The 20145-nt window shown below is 38.3% G+C and overlaps 1 protein-coding gene and 1 pseudogene across 1 annotated transcript; both read left to right on the forward strand.

Moving 5' to 3' along the window:
• Positions 1–17762, forward strand: part of LOC134380184 (GATA zinc finger domain-containing protein 1-like) — an 87976-nt pseudogene extending 70214 nt beyond the window's left edge.
• On the forward strand, positions 4968–13219 carry LOC134380066 (calaxin-like). The gene is given in 6 exon segments (XM_063099573.1): positions 4968–5156; positions 5969–6030; positions 7369–7520; positions 8899–9003; positions 11240–11391; positions 13070–13219. Coding segments are annotated over 6 exon segments (810 nt in total).
• Positions 17763–20145: the final 2383 nt, after the last annotated feature.

A 20145-nucleotide genomic window follows, 5' to 3' on the forward strand; every position in this document is an offset into this window, starting at 1 on the left:
GCCATGGGCCAGCCCTTAAACATTACTAGGTTTTAAGCAGGTGATGAATAAGATATATCCCCACCTTTATTGCTGTATATGTAACACATTTGTAGGTAAGTTTCTTTAAATTTTATGCTTAAAGCTGCATAAAAGATATCTATATGCTCTTGAGTACATAGCAAATTTGAGAGATATTTTGTATCCAAAAGAAAGATTCTCGTAATTGTTATTCATGAAAGTGCTAGGAGATAAGTTTATCAGGTCATTTGTTGATCAGTCTTGCTATGAACATATAAGTGTAACTTTACAGACTGGTCCAGTATATGATGTTTATGTCCCACTGGAAGCAACTGTTCATGTTATTGGACTGGGGAAGAAGATGATGTGGCAAAAAATTGTATTCTTTCCAGACATGTTGACTGTCTGGGCAACACCTTTTTCATTGTTTCTCTAATGGGAACCTTAACAGTCTTCTAATAAGGTATGGAAAAAAATTTGACAGAGTAATATCAGTAATGTTTATTGGAAAGTTATTACATGTGCACATTAACAACATCTCTTCCTTTCTCCAGCAAACCACCCTATTTCTTGAATAACTTTACACCAGTTTTGTAAACTCAAGGCATGTTAACTTGGATAATGATGCAGAGATAACTGCCAGAAATTGTTGAGTGTTTGGATAGAAAAATTGGCTGCATACAAGTGCCGCCTCTTTCCTGTTGGTTTGGATTCCTTTGGTTGTCCTTAGTATATTTAGATGTTTTAAGTACCATAAGAGTGCCCTGAATTTATTTTATGGAGGATGCAAGTTCATGTTCCTTCGGTCAAGATGTGCAAAAAAACCTATTGCTTAATTTTCTGTTATTCCATAGAGAAAAATAGACTAGCTTCAGGGAAACCAAGTGAGAGCCATTACTCTTCAGACTTAAGTGACAGGTTTCACACTTTTCAAAAATTGCCACTTTTTAACGTAAAATCTGTGAACACTCATTTGTATTTTTATTTTAAGAAAATTTGTAGGAGCTATCTCTCTGCTCCACCATTTTCTGCCATGTGAGACCCCTGCATTGCTGTAAAGTAACCACCAAGAAGACCCATTCCAGATATGTTCCCTGGACTTTGGACTTCCCAGCCTCTGAAAATGTAAGCAATAAATTTTGTTTTCTTACAAAGAAAGAAAAAGAAAAGTGGGAAAGGTTTTTTTCCCCCCACTAGTATTTGCCTTATTTTCAACCTTTTAAAAAGTATTTTATTATAAAAACTTAGACCAATCTATTATCCTAAATTTTAAAATTCATTGTAGTATATTTTCTTGCCTTACCACAGTGAAGGCCAAGCAGACATAGACCAGAAGATATTTGTTCTCTCTACCAGGATTTTGCAATAGATAAGAGTTAGAACAATTGACATTTTGGTCAGCTTTGGAATGGTCACACATAGTCACACCATGTTTTTCTACCAGTCAGATCTAAGTTGGAGGGGTAAAAGTGGGTTTTTATGTTTATCTAGAAACTCCCTGATTGAAGCCTGTTTTGGATATCATGAGAGTCTGCTTGCTTTGAGTTTAGAGGAGGTTATAACATCTGAAGTGGCTGTGTATATCCTGGGAAATTATTTTAACTTGAAGAATAATATCTTTATAGTTTTATTTAGTTATTATGTGTTGAAATAGGGAGAAAAACATTTTCAGCTGTAGAATTTGTGTTGAGGGGAGTATAAATGGCAATAATATCAAATACCATTTTAAGAACATCCCAAAGAAAAGATAAATGTTGGAATTGTTATAATGTTTCAGATCACAATGCCCTTAATTACTTAAATTACTGCAGTAGCAATTATTGTTGCATATTTTTCCAATTCCTTGAGAACCTTGTTTGGTTGCTGTGATGTTATCATGGTCACATTCTGTGTTGGAATGGGATTGGTGAGCTCTGGAATCAGTGGTAGTTTAGGCTACCCAGGCTTGGAACTAAGTTATCTGGGAATCCATCAGTAAAATCCATCAGTAAAACTGCCAAGAGCTGTAAGTAGTGACCAGATTTCCAATAGTGCGTGAACATCTTGATTCAGTCAGATAGAAACGTTGGCAGACATACTAGTTGGACATTAACAAATACTTTGTAATCCTAAAACAGATCATCTCTAGTCCCACTAGTCCAATATTTGGCAATCACTTTCCTTATGAGACAAAATACCGTGGGCCAATATGTGTGCAATATGTGTGCAATATGCATACACACTTAGGTGTGCGGAGAGGGCTCAGAAGCAGCAATACTCCACTAGCAACAAGCACACCCAGTGTCCAGAACTAGGTTTCTAAATACCATTCTTCAATACAAATAACCAAGACTCCTTGAGGAAATAACTGAAAAAGGATAATATAAGGATGATTCAAAAGATTCATGGACAGATTTGTCTTATCCTTTAATTCTGTTTTTCTGTGAACTTTCTGAAGTACCCTTCATACAAGATGTGCCTGGAACATCTTGTAGTGCCGGAAAGCATGGAAGTGTTTTAAAAGCAAATAGATGGGAGCACATTAAAAAGATAGAGAAGCCAACCTGGAAATTCCCAATGGCCAAAGCTAGAACAATTTGAGCAACAAAATAACAGTATTGGTATGTGTTTCAGCCCTTTTAGGCCGCTATAATGAAATATGATAGACTGGATGGTTTATAAACAACAAATCTATTTCTCACAGTTCTGGAGGCTGGGAAGTCAAAGGTCAGGGCAGATTCAGTGTCTGATAAGGGCCTGCTTTTTGGTTTATAAATAGTACCTTCTTGCTCAGTTCTCACATGGTGGAACAAGCTATCTAGCTCTCTGCGGTCTCCTATTTTACAATGGCACTAGAACTAACCACCTCCCAAATGCCCCACCTCCTAATACCATCACCTTGGGGGTTAGGATTTTGACATATGAATTTGAGGGGGATCCCAAACAGACCATAGCAGTACGTAATCCATGGTATAAACTAGATATATGTGATGTCATAATAGTATAAGTAAATAATGCAATGAATCAATAAATAATTGGAAAAGAGAAAAATCTTCCTTACAAAAGGATTCTAAGTAATAGTATAGATACCACTTCACAAGAAGTGGAGCTTCATTCCCTTCCTGAGTGACTGGCTTCCAAAGAATATATTGTGGAAGGCAAAAAACTGGTAACTACAGTGGGAGGCTCTAGTTTAACCAGGTGATCAAGGTTAACATAAACAGTGGTACATCATGTTGATACCATGTACCCCCTTACATGTGATGAGAATATAAGGTATACTTTCCCAAAACATAACCACAGTCTAATCATGAGAAAAACATGCAAACCTAAATTGATGAATATTCTACAAAATATTTTCAAAACTGTCAGTGTCATGAAAAGCATGGAAAGGCTGAAAACTATCATCAATGGGAAGAGACATAACAACCAAATGTGTGTTGAATACTGGAACAACAACAGCAACAAAAATTAGTGGAAAAACTGCTGAAATCCAATTAAAGTCTGCAGTTTATTTAATACTAATGTGCCAGTGTTAATATATTAGCTTTGACAAATGTACCATGGTTATGTCAAATGTTAACTTAGGTAGAAACTGAGTAAAGAGTATATAAGGAACTCTGTACACTCTTTGAATCTCTTATGTAAATCTAAAATTATTTCAGACTAATGGTTTTTAAACCTAAACACTGTTATTGAAATATTAAAAGTAGTGATTAAAAATGTCTTCCAAATTAAAATAACATGGGTCAGTCCCCTTGGTTGGATGACTTGTCAATACTAGACTCTCAGAGCAGCTCCTGACTTTTATTTTTACATCCTCGCTTTCCTCGGGCTTCCCTTTTCACACCACTGTTCGGGCTCACATTTCCTCTCAGATGATAATTTTCTGCCATTGTTGAGCAGGGCTGCTCTCAGGAAAGCATTGATATGCTGTGCACTCCATACAGTGCATTTAGACCTGAGCTTCCTTTTTCTTCCTATTCCAAACAAGAAAAGAGGAAGTTTTCCAAGGTTTTGTGCTCACAGCAGCTGCATTCCCTTTTATGACCTAGCCTGGGAAGTTGCCAAACCTCATTTCATTTCCACTGTTGTCTTAGTTGAAACGGTCCAAAAATCAACCTAGTTTTAAAAGAAGGAAACATAGACCCCATCTCTCTAAGGGAGGAATATCAGAGTTGTAAGAAGAGCATGTGCCATGGCCGATTGTCACATTTGTCTTTAGGAAAATAGAAACTGCCACATCAGGACTCACCATTCATAAGGTAGTCTCAAGAGTGATCCCCCCAAAGTGATTCCTGCCAAAATAATTTCCCTTAAATGCAAATCTGGTATCTTTTCCAGCCAAAATTATTGAGCAACCTCCCCATTGTATTTTACGTAAAGTCAAACAATTCTACCGTCTTGCCACCCCAGGCCATTCACAGCTCTCAGAACATGTCTCCAGTCCTTCAAGTTGCCTCCTCTGGTAAGTGCAAATCCTTTGGGAGACCTTAGCTCAAGTGACACCTGCTCCTTGGGACCCTTCTTAATCTCTTACCGCCTCCCCTCAATTGATTATTGCTTCCTTTGGGTCCTTGTCCGACAGCATCAGTTGTAGTGCTTGTATTACTTACTGCACTTTATCTCTTGACCAAAGAATAACAACCTGGGGACGAGAACCATGGTATATTCACTGACTGGTTCATGGGAGGCCTGTATTGTTTATTGGATGACTATAAATGACCTTTACATCCTATTTCAGAGCTTCATAGTTACAGTGTGATATTAAGCAAGGAGCCAGAGAATCTAATTCGGTTCCTAAAGTATTATTAGGCACCTTTAAAATTGCTTATTCTTTTGATTATCAGCCACTGCCCTAAGAATCAAGTCATCCCTCTGACCACATAGAAACCTTCTGTTTCCTCCTATTGAGCCTGTGGCTAAAATCACTCCAAAGGTGGTTGCAGGGGGATTCCCATAAGGGCATGCTCCCAAACCATCCAGAGATGTGGCAGGTTGGGATTCCAAAGAAAGAAGCACTAAATGCCAGGGTGATCATCCCAGAGGATTTGTTAGGGGAACTAAATGTGCAGAGAGCTGCAGCGTATCCTGATGACAGACAGCACGAGAAAGGGATGTTCTACCTGGGTATGTCCAGCAGAGAGAAGATCGGGGTGTGGAGTTTATATGAGGATGTAAGGAATCTGCCTCGGGGGCAGGGCCAGTTTCTTTCAGGGTTTTGAGCAACAACCTAGGAACCTTTCTCAGTGCCTGGGAATGATCAAGGCCTGGTTTTGTTTGAATCCTGCAGAGAGGAACCTGCAGCTGGATGGGTCACAGAGATGTCAAGGCACTCTGTGATTTTCTTTCAGAAAGAGAGCAGAGGAAACTGGGGGACCCTACACCCTCACGGTGTAAACTGTGTATTTGCTGTTCTCATTGATTTCACTTGGGTAACCCAATGTCAACTCAAAGACAGCATCTAACATCGTTCTTTCTTTCTCCCCACTTTCCCCACCAAAAATAAAAAAGAAAAGGAAAAAGACGAGAAAAAGAATAGTAACCACCTTTCACTCCTCACTCTGATAGTTCTTTCAAGTTATCTTTGATTCACTGAATTAGTCTTTTAGAGACTGACGGAATCTCAGAGATCATCCAGGACAATACCCAGTTGTTTATAGGGGAGGATACTGAGGCATAAAGAAGCTGTCTGACTTGTCTGAGTCTCTCAGGTATTTATGATAAGGAATGGAAGTGGAACCAAGATGATTAAGTCTGGTACCCTCAATCCACTCACCCTTGGTTTTCAGTCCTGACAGTGCATTGGAATTACCTGTGCACTTCCTCACATTAGCATTTTACTAAGTGTGGAGTGAGACCCAGGGATGTGAATATTAAAAACTTTGGTTTGAAAACTACAGATCTTAGAAGTCACAAAGCCCTGCTGATTTTCTGCAGCATCTCAACCTCCCTCCCCAGTTTTCTGGCCCCATTTCCACCTCTATAGCTAGAGCCCTGTCGCTCCAAGTGTAACAACCTGAACAGAAGTGACTCCATGTTGTTGAACCTGTGAATTTAAAAATTTGTTTTCTTCTGTAACTCAAACCACTTAGCCTGCAGCTAACCACCAGAACACAATGACTATTACTCTCTCCTGTTCACTAATAGAGAATAATTATTCACCCAGATGGGGATTCTTCACTACCTTACTAACTTAATCTTATTTGAGAAAACAGGAATTGAACCCATGGAGAATGCAGTATGATTCCTGCCAGCTCTTACCCAGGAAATTTCTTGATGATTATCTAAAACACTCAAGCATGTGTCAATTTTCCACCATAAACCCCTGTAAAACACTTTGGCAAACCTAGGAGAGGCAGAGATGGTCTTTCAGACATAAGTCCACCATTTCCCGAGGCTGCCTCTGGATTAAAGGCTACCTTTCCTTAAATCAACACTTGTCTCTCAGTTACTGGCTATTGAGTAGCAAGCAAACGGACCTTTGGGGTCTTGGTAACACAACCCCAGCTTCTACACTTCCAGCTTTCCTCCTGTAGTACAACCTTGCCACATGGATTTTACTAAACCACTTTTACTGTTATGGCCCTCTCCTGTTTCAAAATCTTCAATGGCTTAACCCAAAGATTCTCAACTCCTAGAGCATGGAAGACTTAACTGAGCTCTTGTCTTGAAAGCTAATTCCTGGGCCCACTGTTAGGAATTCATACTTACTTAGCAGAGTTGGGGCAAATCCTGGGAATCTGCATATTTCACAGGCATAGGACAGTGGACAGCCAATTGATTCTCATCCAGATGTTCCTAAAACGACACCATGAGAAACACTGCTCCAGTACATTAATGGTAATCCTCTCACCGAGCATTCAAGGCCATCTACCATCAGCCCATTCTCTTCGACCTTGTTGTTCACTTCTTCCCAGCTCCTTGCTATGTTCCCAATAAGGCGTGTTCGGTCTCAACCCTAATTCTCTTTCCTTTACTCATGTTGCTTACTCCCTTTCCCTAGAATTCTCTACTTCTTTACCACCCCCAACACATTCCTTCCTATATCAATACTGTTGATCCTTCAGGACCCAGTTCAAAGTCTACTTTTCCCATGAAAATGGCCCAACTCCTGTTTCCCATACTGATTTTTCATTTCTCTTGCTTCACATATCTATAGTGGTGAGTGTCACATAATTAAGCAGTTTTATACAGAGACTTCTGAGTGGGACCCACCTTAATTGTGTAAGCTCTTAAGTAACAAGTCTATATCATACATTTTTCAGTATCATCAAACAGGTAGCTTCAAAGTAACAAAATAGCTGCTTAATAAAATATAATTAATTGGATTGAATAACTCAGTGTTAGTTAATCTAAGTTGTATTTATTTGTCTTTTCCTTTTACAGTCAAAGTGAAGTAGAATGTCTCATGAGACTTTTCCACAGCTTGGTGGGAAGGACCGCTCAAACATTTGGTAACATTGGCCTAGATTGTAACATGTTTCGAGGGATCCTGCACAGCATATTTGGAATGACTGATGATATACTGATGGGTAGGGGTAAGAAGTCCTAAGAGAGTAAAAATGGGCCAATCAGGTGGCAAATATGAGGGTACTTCAAAAAATTTATGGGAAAATAGAATTAAAAGATAATACAAATCTTTCCATGAACTCATATATATATTATGCATTCAGTTTTGTCAAACACTGAATTTTTCCAGTGCCAAAGAGGAAAGGCATAATTCTGGTAATGTAGTGCTGCAGAAAATAATTGGTTTGATTGTGAGGATGTTTTCTCATACAAACTCACTTAGAATTTCATATCTCCTATGAACAGCTGTACAGCCTTGAGAATTAACCAGTAACAAACTAAATATGCTAGTAGTTTTGGTTTTTAAAAGATAAGCAGCTTTTAATTATGATGTCTTCATATTCACATGCTGCAGACATGTAATCTACTAAATGACTTCATTTTCCTCCTAAAAATGAAGAATGTATCAGTGTAAAAAATGATAATGACTCATATGGGAAAAATCAAAGAAAAGATAGTACATTTATTTATTTATTGTATTTTAATTTTTTTGGTGGCTGGCATATATGGGGATCTGAACCCTTGACCTTGGTGTTATAACACCACTCTCTCACCAACTGAGCTAACTGGCCAGCAATATCATACATTTAAAATAGGAAATTATTTGTGATCCAGTTAGTATCAGTAAGAGACTTTTAAAGTGTACAATTTGGTAATTTTGACACATGTGAACACCAGTAAAGCCATCACCACTTGGAAATAATTCATCATTTCCAACAAGTAAATAATTTTTTAACTTATTTTATATAGGATAATACTGAGTTTTCACTGGTAATCTAAAAACTAATGAAGTACTTTAAGTAATTTACCTTTAGGTATTCTGCAAACTCCTTAGAACAGAATTTTGGTCACTTTTTATAGTAAAAATGGTCACATTGGTTAGCTACACTGTTTGTCTTCTTGGCTCATATTAACTGTACAAGGTAACAAAACATCAGAAATGAAGCTCATCATTGAACATGGAAGAGAATGTCTCTTTTCTTTCTTTAAAAATATGGGGGGAAACACATTTCTAGGAATTTTGATTCTTTCAAGAAGACGTTGCCAAACCATTTTTTCCCTCTCAATTTGGGAGAAAAGTTTTTAAATCTATTCATACATACCTGGTGTTGAATTCTTTTTTTTTTTAAAGATGACCAGTAATGGGATCTTAACTCTTGACTTGGTGTTGTCAGCACCACGCTGTCCCAAGTGAGCTAACCAGCCATCCCTATATAGTGATCCAAACCCGTGGCCTTGGTGTTATCAGCATCACACTCTCCCAAGTGAGCCACGGGCTGGCCCTCCTACTGTTGAATTCTGAAATAGCTCTAGATTACAATACACTTACACATCTTTTTCTTTCAGTGTTCTTTGCATTTGATGAAGACAATGATAACTCCATAAATGTTAAAGAGTGGGTTAAAGGGTTATCAGTGTTTCTTTGAGGGACTTTTGAAAAAAAGCTGACGTGTAAGATTTCTATATGTGATTACTGGTTTATTAATATATATTGTCAATTTTGTATTTAGTGAATGCTTAAATATTTGAAAATATAAAATTGGTGTTCACTATAGCAACCTTGTAAAAATAATTTGTGACGGATTTGGAAAACAACAACATGAAATGGGGGGGGGGGCCAGTTTTAACATCAGGGCAGAGTCCCCAGTCCCAGGGTCCCCAAAGCCGTCCTTCACTGGTTCTCTATGTGCAAATGCCACCAAGATGGGTTTTTGGCTTACGGCCCAGGCTAGGAGCAGCAGCCAGTGGTCATCTCTGATCAGCCAGCAGACCGAGGATTCCAAGGCTGCCACTGGACTCAGCAGAAAATGGGCTTTGCTATGGGGCAGTGCATGTGTTTTGTTGGGTCACTCCTTGTCCTTTCATCCAAGAAGACATGAAGCGTCGACGACACAAGACGAGATAAAACTCACATTAACCACTGGACATGAATCCTCAAGTGTTAGAGCTGGTGTAGATGACTGAGAGGGAAGAGGGAAGTGAGGAGAAGGAAGAAGATTGAAGACAGTGTAAGCCCAAAAGGAGCAGGATTATAAATGGAGCTTCCCATAGAAAAAGAACTTCAGGAATTCCAAAGACAAGACTCTCCCAGTTCACAGTTTTGTCTAGGGATAACTGGCCTGTGCCGTGGAGGTTCATTTCCTATGCTTTACACCACTGGTGTCAGGATTTGGGGGGAGGAGCCCAAGAGAATAGTGATTCTAAATGGCAATTTTTAAGGGAACAAATTGCTTAAAGTGTGTAATTATTTAAGAAAAGATTGCAGAATTCTGTGTAAGTGAGCAAATTTTTATCCCTTTTGTTCTTCAACTTTAATTTGGATTGGGGACATTAAAAAGAAGATGGCTAAATTAAAGACACATTTTTAAAAAATGATAGCATTTTTTAAAATTACTAAATTTCTCTCACATTTATAATTTTTTTGTTTTGTATTTTTTTATTACTTTTTTCCTCCAGTTTAATTTTTCATGAATAACAGTTGAGTATAGTTTCCCCTTAAGTTTGCCACTGTACTCTGAGAAGTGAAAAGCTGAGTTTCATGGCTGTAAATTCTTGTGGTAATACTAATACGGGGTGGAAATGGTTTTGACACTGAATTTAGCTTTACCTGGTTGAATAGCATCACACTATCAAAAACATTTTTCCTCCTCTAATTCCACTTCCTAAAAATGTTTCATATACATTTAAAGATATGTTAACTTGAGGAACATAGTGCTTTCTAGTTGCAAACTTATATTGTGCTATAGATCGGATAAATTCTACAGAGAGGCACAGTTAATCTTATAGTCCAGAGTTTTATTTCTGGTTCTATGCTTTTGCTACAGTATCAACTCTAGAGTATAAACTCCATGAGAGCTCTTTCACTGCTTTCTTCCCAGGACCTGAGTTAGGGTCATCTGTGGGATGAAGGGAGAACTCGAGCTTACACAGTCGATGTAAGCCATGGAAGTGGCTATCCAGGGAGAGATTATTTGATAATTTTGAATAGTGCAGATGGGCAAGACCCAAGGATATGACTGACTCACTCTGCAAATGTATTGAAAAATGTTCTTTGTCTTGGTATAGTGAGATGAGTACTTCGTTTTTTTACTCTATGTAAAGAGAGAATCATAATATTAGTATAGATATATAGGTATACACACCCATATATGTTTATGTGTATATATGTATTATAGTATTAAAAGTTTAAAAAATTTATCTCCTTATTTTTTAAGCCCTCAATGTCAAAATTCAGAAATTATAAAACTTTGTTTTCACATCCCAGGGGTATTAATCTTGTGGAAAGAAATGTAATAAAGAGTCCTTAATTCTAAAATCTCTGTACCATATAGTAGATTAGAACAGTAATTGTATGGTATATAAATTGTTTTTATCCTTTATTATCATATACTGAAATAACTAAGGAGAAGTCTAATGACATTTTTAAAAAATTTTAACTTCTCAATATATATTGTAGTTGATTTTCGTGTCCCTTTACCTGTTCCTCTTTTCCCCCTTCTTCTCTCTTCCCTCCCACCCCACTACATCGTATCTGTTCACTTGTCTTAACAAGTTCAAGGAATTGTTGTGATTGTTGTATCTTCTTCCCCCCGTCCCACACTTTATTTGTTTGTATATTCATTTATTTATTTACTTATGACATTTTAACTTCTTATCCATGTCTTTAAACTTCTTGCATTTTAAAAGGTCTGTTTTGAAGTTTATTATTTGAATGGAGATGGTTACATTTCTCGAGAGGAAATATTTAACATGTTGAAGAACAGTCTACACCAACAGTCATCTGAAGAAGAGACTGAGGAAGGAATAAGAGGGTTGGTAGATATAACACTGACAAAAATGGTAAGAATGAAAAACTGTAATGCACTATATTCCAGCAAGTGGACGTTGGAAAAAGCTGAAGACAAGAAATGATTTTCCTCCATAATGAATGTAACCTCTATAAGGGCAGTTTTTGTTTGTTCCCTGCTCTATCCATTGCCTAGAACACTGCCTGGCTGAGAGTGGGTGCTCCATGAATATTTATGGAATGACTGGGTGATTAAATAAATCGCTATACAAAATGAATGTTCATTTTATTATTTTAAAATATCCTACCATCAGTAAAACCTCATTCATTTTGGGGGAGGCCAGACTTGATTAGTGTAGAATTGGATGCTACTCTATTCATGATCTCGCCCTCCAATCCATCTAAACACTTACTATAACAAAATAATATAATAATTAAACTATTTGATCCTGATAGAATGCTTACTACATGCCAGGCCCTTCAGAGAGCTTTTATTTGTGAACTCATTTTATCCACAAAACAACACTATGAAGTAGGAACTATTATCTCCATTTTCCAGATGAGAAAACTGAAGTACAGAAAGGTTCAGCCAAGGTCATACCATAATATGGGGGATGCAGAATTCACTTTCAATAAAAGCTGTAGTTAGTATCTATTTAGTATGATTTCTACCCCTTTCTTATGTGACCCTAAACTGGATTGCAGTGAGGTTTTGTGAATCGACAGCAGCCCGGGCCCGGTTCACCTACATCACTCTGGAAGTCAGGAAAGAGACAGGTGATGGGCCTCTGAGTCTCAGAACCAGGCAACGCAGCCTCCGGAGTGTCCTCTTTTAGGAATACTCTCACTGGCTGCTGCGAGGGCTGAGGGAAGATTTCTTCTTGAGAGACAGTATGTTCCCCTGTACCGCCCATCCCCTTCCTTTCTGAAAAGAAATGTTTATGGAGTAAGCCTTTTTCTGACAAGTATTCAAACTTTTTTGTAGATTAGTCTCAGCAACCCTGATGCTGTGCCCCAAAGTGAAAAACAAGGATCCGTCAAATCCAACTGAGGAGTGAAAGACATTCATGATCTACATACATGCCCCCACCCCACCCCCTGCCCAGCACCACACACTTAATCTCTCACCATCCCTGTCCTGAATGCTTTCCTCCAGGCAGGTCTGCCCCTCCTTCCTGCATCCCACTTCCTCTGCATGTCTCTGCGTATCCAGATTCCAACCGTCCTTAGGCCCAGCAGTGGTCTGCAAGGCTTCTTCTCAGACTCTAGTCCATGCTGAACTGTTACCGCTGCAACACCCAGTGCCTTGCTCCTTAAGAGAGTAACTTCACCTTTATCCGTTTTATCTGATGGGTTCTGAAGTAAGAGATCCTCGAGGAACACATTCTACAAAAAATTAAGCTTGAAAATCATTGCCCTGTTGCACTTATATTATCACAAAGTAGCAGCATAATAATGGGCTTCCTCTAATTTTTTATCTTATTTCCCCAATCAGAGTATAAGTGTTCTAGTGACAGGGATACACTTTATGTATCTAAGGTAATTCGGGTATGCCTATGAGAATAAGAATAAAGTAGTGGCCTCCATAAATAAATACCTTTTGATGTATGTAAATAGTGTCTACAGAAGTGTGAACTGATAGTTATGCTTGGTGAAACTTTCCTGTCCAGAGAGCTATTTTCCATGCACAGATAAAAAATGACTCTATCAAGAAATCATCTTCCTCTCAAGGATTTTGACAATGTTGGCAAGATACCTTTTGCAGACTTTGAAAAAGCAGTGAGAGAAGACAGACTTCTGTTGGAGGTGTTTGGACCATGTTTACCAGAGGCAAAGGTACAATTACCAATGCCAACAGCCCAGATTAGAGGGAAAATTTAAAGGGTCAGAAAGTAACATTGCTAGACACTTACCTCTGTAGGGCTGCAGCCCACTGCTGAAGTTCAGGCCATCATAAATGGCTCAGCCCCATCCTAGCCTTTTGGACCCTAAGAAGACACTCGTGATGGTTTCAGTAACCATATTTAACAGACTTTTATTGAGCTTGTAACCTCTTTAGCCATACACAATTCCTGTTTCCTGTAAGTATGGTGAAAGTATTTTCCCAAACCCAAACCAGGGTAGATTGGCTTACTTAAGTGATAAAACTGAATAAAGAGTGGATTCAAGGGCTGGCCCGTGGCTCACTTGGGAGTGTGGTGCTGATAACACCAAGGCCAAGGGTTCGGATCATTATATAGGGATGGCCGGTTAGCTCACTTGGGAGAATGTGGTGGTGACAAAACCAAGTCAAGGGTTAAGATCCCGTTACCAGTCATCTTTTTTAAAAAAATAAAAAGAGTGGATTCAGCAAGTACCCACCATAAACAGCTAGAATACTTGACCTCTTTGAACCCAATTGTCACAAAATGGAAATAAAAGATTTAAAATAAAAGACGTGTAGTATAGTATTTTATTTGTGCTCATAAAGGCTTTTAATTTATAAATCTGACAAGACTTCTGAGCTTAAAAGGTCAGCCTAATAATTGATTTGGCTTATTAATATTTCCTTCACAACTCTTTGTTCGATCAATTGTGTTTCTCAAACATAATACAGGATGAAACTTTATTTTCTGAAGTAATTTCATCTTGTGATTTTGCAAATTAACTTGCATGTAGTTAAGCTGTCCTTAGCCATCTCAGCTCATCTAACTTGTCCCACTGTAGTTTATTCCTTCAACCCACATGGAAATAGGTGGTAAAAGCAATGCATGAAAGGCAGGCTTCCAAAGTGAAGAGACTGATGGCTGGAAACAATATAGCACGATGAACTGTCTTGGAGTACCTACTTAGGATGGAACAGCCAAGGATTCTTCAGCTGCTCTCAGAGAGTTCATTTGTAGCCATTATCTAGAACCTTGCAAAAAGTGGTCTGCACACCAGCAGCAGCCATGACAATCTAGGACCTTGTGGAAAATGCAGAATCTCAGATCAATGGAATCAGAAGCTGTTTTGTTTTTTTCCCCAGTTTGACGTGACAAAGGTGTATTTCTCTCGTTGTGGTCAAATATTGTATGTGTTGGTGGGGAGGGGGAGCAGTACAGGCCCCATACAGTCACAGAACAGATCAGGAACCCATTCAGGAACATAGAATCTCTCTAACAGATCCTCCCTTAAGGCTGTCAGAGAATTTGTTTTAATTGTGGTAAAATGCACCTAATATAAAGTTTACCATCTTAACCATTTTTTAAGAGTACAGTTCAGTAATGTTAAATACATTCACACTATCATGTAACCAGTCTCCAGAACTCTTTTCATCTGGCAGAACTGAAACTCTATCCCCATTCAACAACCCTGCCTGCCCTGTCCCCACACCCCCTGGCCACCACTGTCTAAATCAGCATTTTAAGACAGATTCATTGCACCTTAAAGTCTGAGAAGGCTGATGTGGAGATTCATAGCACCTGAATGTCTTAAGAAGACTGGTCTACAGCAATTTGCTTTTTCCAGTTCTATGCTTATATCTCTAATATATCTTTTACCAGAGATCAGCAAAAAGATACACCTAATTATCTCACAAAGAAGTAGGACCTAACCCCTGCCTGCAGCTTCTTTTAGTACCATCCACCACTTAGATTTATCCTAGCAACTTTGGGTCAGTAGATCATGATGACTGAACACTGATTACAGTCAGAGTTCCTCTCATTTCTTTGATTTGAATATATTGTATCTTATTTTCTTTGTTTGGATGGCCAGAGAGGGAGGTGTATAGAATTATATCCCCACCAGGTATGCACTGATTTTCAGGACAATACAAAGACCACTGAGGTAATGTAGTAGCATCAGCTAGTCTCCGCCTCGTATGGCTTTCAACAAGTCACTAAACCTTTCTACATCTTATTGACTGGTTAAAATAGCAGGGATAGTATGGAGCACAAACGATTTTTAGGACAGTGAAACTAACTGTATAATACTATAATGGCAGATACATGTTATACATTTGCCCAGACCCATAGAATGTACAACACCAAGAGTGAACCCTAATGTAAGCAATGTCTTTGGCTGATGATAATGTGCTGCTGTAGGTTCATCAGTCGTAACAAGTGTACCACTGCAGTGTGGGATATGGATAGTGGCGGAAGCTGTGCATGTGTCAGAGCGGGGGATTTAAAGTTGTCTAGAACTGTTGTGATATAAAATCAGAGTACTTTTATGAGTAAATGAGAAATCCAGATGCAAATTATCATATATGAGCTTGAGTGGGTGTGTGTGTATACACTAACATGAAACACTTTAGAATTGGCGTCAAACACATAAATATTGATACATTAGACCATCTCGAAGAACTTTTGACCACTTTGAAAATTTGCTTTCATATTTTATGTAAGTTTCGTTCAGTGCTGAGGTGCTGTTCTATTTTTATTTAAAATATGGGATTATCTTCTGTTTTCCCGGGGAGTATATTATCAAATTGGCGATATTTCTGTGATTGATGAGCAAGTTGGAAAGCCCTACTATGCTCAGATCAGGGGTTTTATCCTGTCCAGGACCAGTATTGCGAGAAGAGCACAGCACTGACATGGCTCATTCCCACTCCCTCTAGCCCCAGAGACCAATTTAATCCTGTGTCCTATATCATAGGTGAGTTTAGCAAATGAACTTAGTGTTCTGGTATTATGTAGAAGAATGTATTGGTCTGCTTGGGTTACCATGACACAGTGTCACAGACTGGGTGGCTTCAACAGCAGAAATTTATTTTCTCACAATTCTGGAGGCTGGTAAGTCTAAAATCAAGGTGCCAGTAGATTCAGTTCCTGGTGAGGGTTGTCTTCCTGGCTTGCAGATGGCTGCCTTCTCTCTAGGTCCTCACATGGCAGAGTGTTCTCTATCTCTGTTCCTTTTCTTATAAAACCACTAACCCCATCTTGAGTTTCCGACCCTCATGACCTCATCCGACACTAATTACTTCCCAAAGGCCCCATCTCCAAATACCATCAACCTTGGGGGTTAGGACTTTAACATATGAATATGGAGAGTCAGGACACAATTCAGTCCATAGCAAAAAAAAGCACAAGCATTATTAAGTACAAAAAAATGTGAGCACTTTATAGAAAATATTAGAGATATTTTATATAGCTGGGGTTTGAGTGCCGTCAGTTATTTTGAGTTTGAAAAATGTGTCCTTAAAAGTGATGTGCATAAGATTTTTCTGAGTGACCCAGGGTTAAGCCATACTAAAAGAATTTATTGCTCAGGAAGTAGGTTATTGAGGTTACTCATAAAAATCTATTCATAAATAATTTCTAAAAGAACTATCCCAATTATTTCTAAAATCTTACAAATTCTCAATGTTCATCTCTACATGCAACACACATCATCATAGACCCCTAGCACATCATTGTGATGGTTGAAATGGCAGCCTCTGTACTTTTATGAATTTCAAGGCACCAAAAGTTGTGGTACAAACAGTTCTTGACTCACAAGAAGTTACAGATTAGTACAATTTTGAAAGTGTTCAGAATTTTTAAGTTAATCTGAACTTTTCAATCTTTCTGTAATGAGCATGCATTACTTTTGCATCCTGAGAAAAAACAGAAATGTTTTTTTCAGATAGAATTCAAGGGACAAATAATAAACCACTGTTATTCTCACCTACATGTCAAGTTTCCCACATGACCAAACAGTTCTAGTCTTCTGCTTTTAAGTATGTAGAAGAGTGGACGTTCTTTTACCTTGTCTATGGACCAGGGTCCCAGCAGAGGCAGTGATGTGTCAGAATCACCTCCAGGCCCCTCTCCCACCTCCTCTTCCTGATCCCCAGGTTCGGGTGCGCAGCCGTGTGCTGGAGGAGGCAGCGCAGTGTGGGGGTCAGAGCACTAATTCTGGAGCCAGATTTCGGGGTTCACAGCCCTGCCACTTACCAGCTGTGTGATTTTGGAAAATTCGTTAATCTCTCTTGCCTCACTTTCCTCACATAAAATGGAATAATAATAGTGCCTACCTCAGAGACTTATTGTGAGGACTCAAAGTATTGATATACGTAGAGTACTTAGAACAGTGTGGGCACGTAATAAACTCTATATCAGTGGCAGAGTAATGCATGTTTTGATGTGGTTCCTCCTAGAGTCTAGAAATTTTAACATTTTGTAAAACTGACATGTATGTTCAAAAATGTATTTAACCTTTCCATTGGCTACCTTCTAGGGCCAGAGGAAGACCTTCCAAGGAAGACGGAATACTTGGAATTTGTCTGTCACGCACCTTCTGAGTATTTCAAGTCGCAGTCATCACCATTTCCCACAGTTCCCACCAGACCAGAGAAGGGCTACATATGGACTCATGTTGGACCTACCCCTGCAATAACTATTAAGGAAACGGTTGCCAACCATTTGTAGTTGAAAAATTAAAACTGGATTTCCAGTTATCTGGTACTCATACTACTATAAGATATGCCACGTATTTCTTTAATGAAATTCTTAGATGGAAAAGTAACTAAAAAGGATTGTCCCTACTACCCAGTAATAATCATTAGCTCATTAATTATTAACCACTTAGAAAATTAAAAAGGATAGAAAAGAACAAAATATATTTTGAAGTTAAATGTTATATTCTGTATGTGTATCTTCCCAGGCAGGGGTTGTAATTTCCAGGGAGTCCATTAGAACAGGTGTTGTCTATTTTTCTACCTAATTTATCTCTAGAATCTCATAAAATGGATTGTATTTTTCTATAAGAACAAAATATTAATTAAGGTTTGGATTTCTGACCAAGGGCTTAATTAAATAAAATGTAGCTATGACCAATAGTATTTAAAGCCACAGAAGACTTAATTTTCTTATCTGGAAAATGCTATGACAAACTTGTGGCTGCTTTAACTGTAAGGAAAGTGATTGGTGGATGATGTTAATAGCCCAGGCTTTTAAAAACTTTTTTCTAATTCTTCTGTAAGCAAACAGGCATTCAGAATCATTCATTATATTAGATCTTAATGGAATTGCTCTTCACTGTTTCTCAATCAGAACGAGTCTTCCAATCAAACCATAGGTTTTACAATGCAGACAGTCAGCTTTACTAAAGCCACACAGGAAACCTGTACTGGTCAGGCATCCCATGAGATAGTTTCTTGATTACCATTAGAACAGCATTTGGGCACTCATCAAAGTGCTTAGTAGGTCATTAGCGTTGATCTCTCAAACAAGTCAACCCCAAAGTTACACCATCTGCTGTGGACTCATAACAATAGGCCTAAAACCATGTCTTGGACCGGGAAGGCCTGTTGTATACGAAACTGTCCAGAATTCAGGTGCAGGTCTTACTTCAGGCACAGGTCAGGTAAGTGAGGGAGCAACAACGTAAAAACGGGTGGTGGGGGAGGGGCACACACTTGCTTCCTCTTCTGTCCTGATTTACCCAGCATCTTTCAACCCCAGGAAAATTAGTCAGCATCTAATTTGATCATAATGATTTTGAGCTGTAGCAGCTTTAACTCTTACCCCTTTTCTACAGTTACAGTTTATGTGTAGGAAAGAAGCAACTGTAGATAGCTCCACGTACATAGTCATCTCTAGTCACAGGTGCAATGGTATAATTGATTGTAAATAACATTCTAAATGCTGATGTTCAAAACTTTTGGATTAAAATGTATTTTTCTTGATGTATTTACTTTGTATTTATTTTGTTTATTTCATTCAAACAATTTAAATAGCGCCTTCGACCCAGAAATGGTATTATAAAAAAAAACAGTTGTAGTACTCAGGATTTGGAATAGACAGAGTCATCAGTAAGTATTAAGTTTTAGGAAAATCCAAGAATGGCTGATTGATAAAGTGAACACTTAACGTAAGTGTTCATTTAATATTTATTAAAAGGACATTTTAAGAAAAGTTTTTTATATACTTACCATTTGTTTATAAATTGGTCGATACTGTACGGTGTTTTTTAAAATAAAGATAGAATTTTCACTTTCCTCTTCTACAAACGCAAAGGCTCACAGGGTCGATTCCTCCTGTGATCTGAGTCCTGCCCTGATTCTTTCCTGCTCTGTGTGCCCAGACTTTGTCTCCCCTTCTCACTACTGCTGACGTATTTCCCCCTGTACATCCTCCTCATTTTCCTGGCTCTGAGCCCTTGCTCATACTGTTCCCTCCAACTCTACCAAAGGTCTTTCTTCAGGAGCTCAAATTTGCTCTCTCTATGAGAATGTTCCAGATTTCCATGGCTCCTTGACATCAGTCTCTATCCTATTCTGTCACTGCTTTAACTTTCTACTTCTGTCTGTCCCATTCCTACCCTTGTGTTCTCCAGAGGGCAGGGGGATGTGTGTTTTACACTAATCCTAGCAACTCCCATGGCACCCAATCCTTGCTTATGGGAGATGCTTAGAGTCCTTATTAGATACTCTTAACCAAAATGCTTGTTGATAATTTAGTTTATTATTATTTAATACTAACTTTTACTTAAAATTCAAATTCTATTATGAGTAATCAACTTAAGTATAATTTCTAATTCTTATATTCTGGATTAGTATTAGATTGTTTTTAAGGTTATTTTAACAGGACGTTTTTAAAATAAATCTTACCATGAGCATCTGAAAAAATTACCTGAAACTATTGTTTCTTGGATGTGAATGCCTTTTCCAGGATGAATGTTTCCCACCAAGAAGTTTGAATCACAATTCCATTTCAGCCATAAGTAGGGGAAATCATAAGAACTGTGGAGTGATATTTATTAACGTGTGTGTGCACGTTTGTGAATGTATAATATACATAGATACATCTCACACACTCAGAGTGAAGTTTATGTCATGGGCCAAAAGATGGAGAGGCATT

This window comes from Cynocephalus volans, chromosome 6 (genome assembly GCF_027409185.1).
Source record: "Cynocephalus volans isolate mCynVol1 chromosome 6, mCynVol1.pri, whole genome shotgun sequence".
In the NCBI taxonomy this organism is placed as follows: domain Eukaryota; kingdom Metazoa; phylum Chordata; class Mammalia; order Dermoptera; family Cynocephalidae; genus Cynocephalus; species Cynocephalus volans.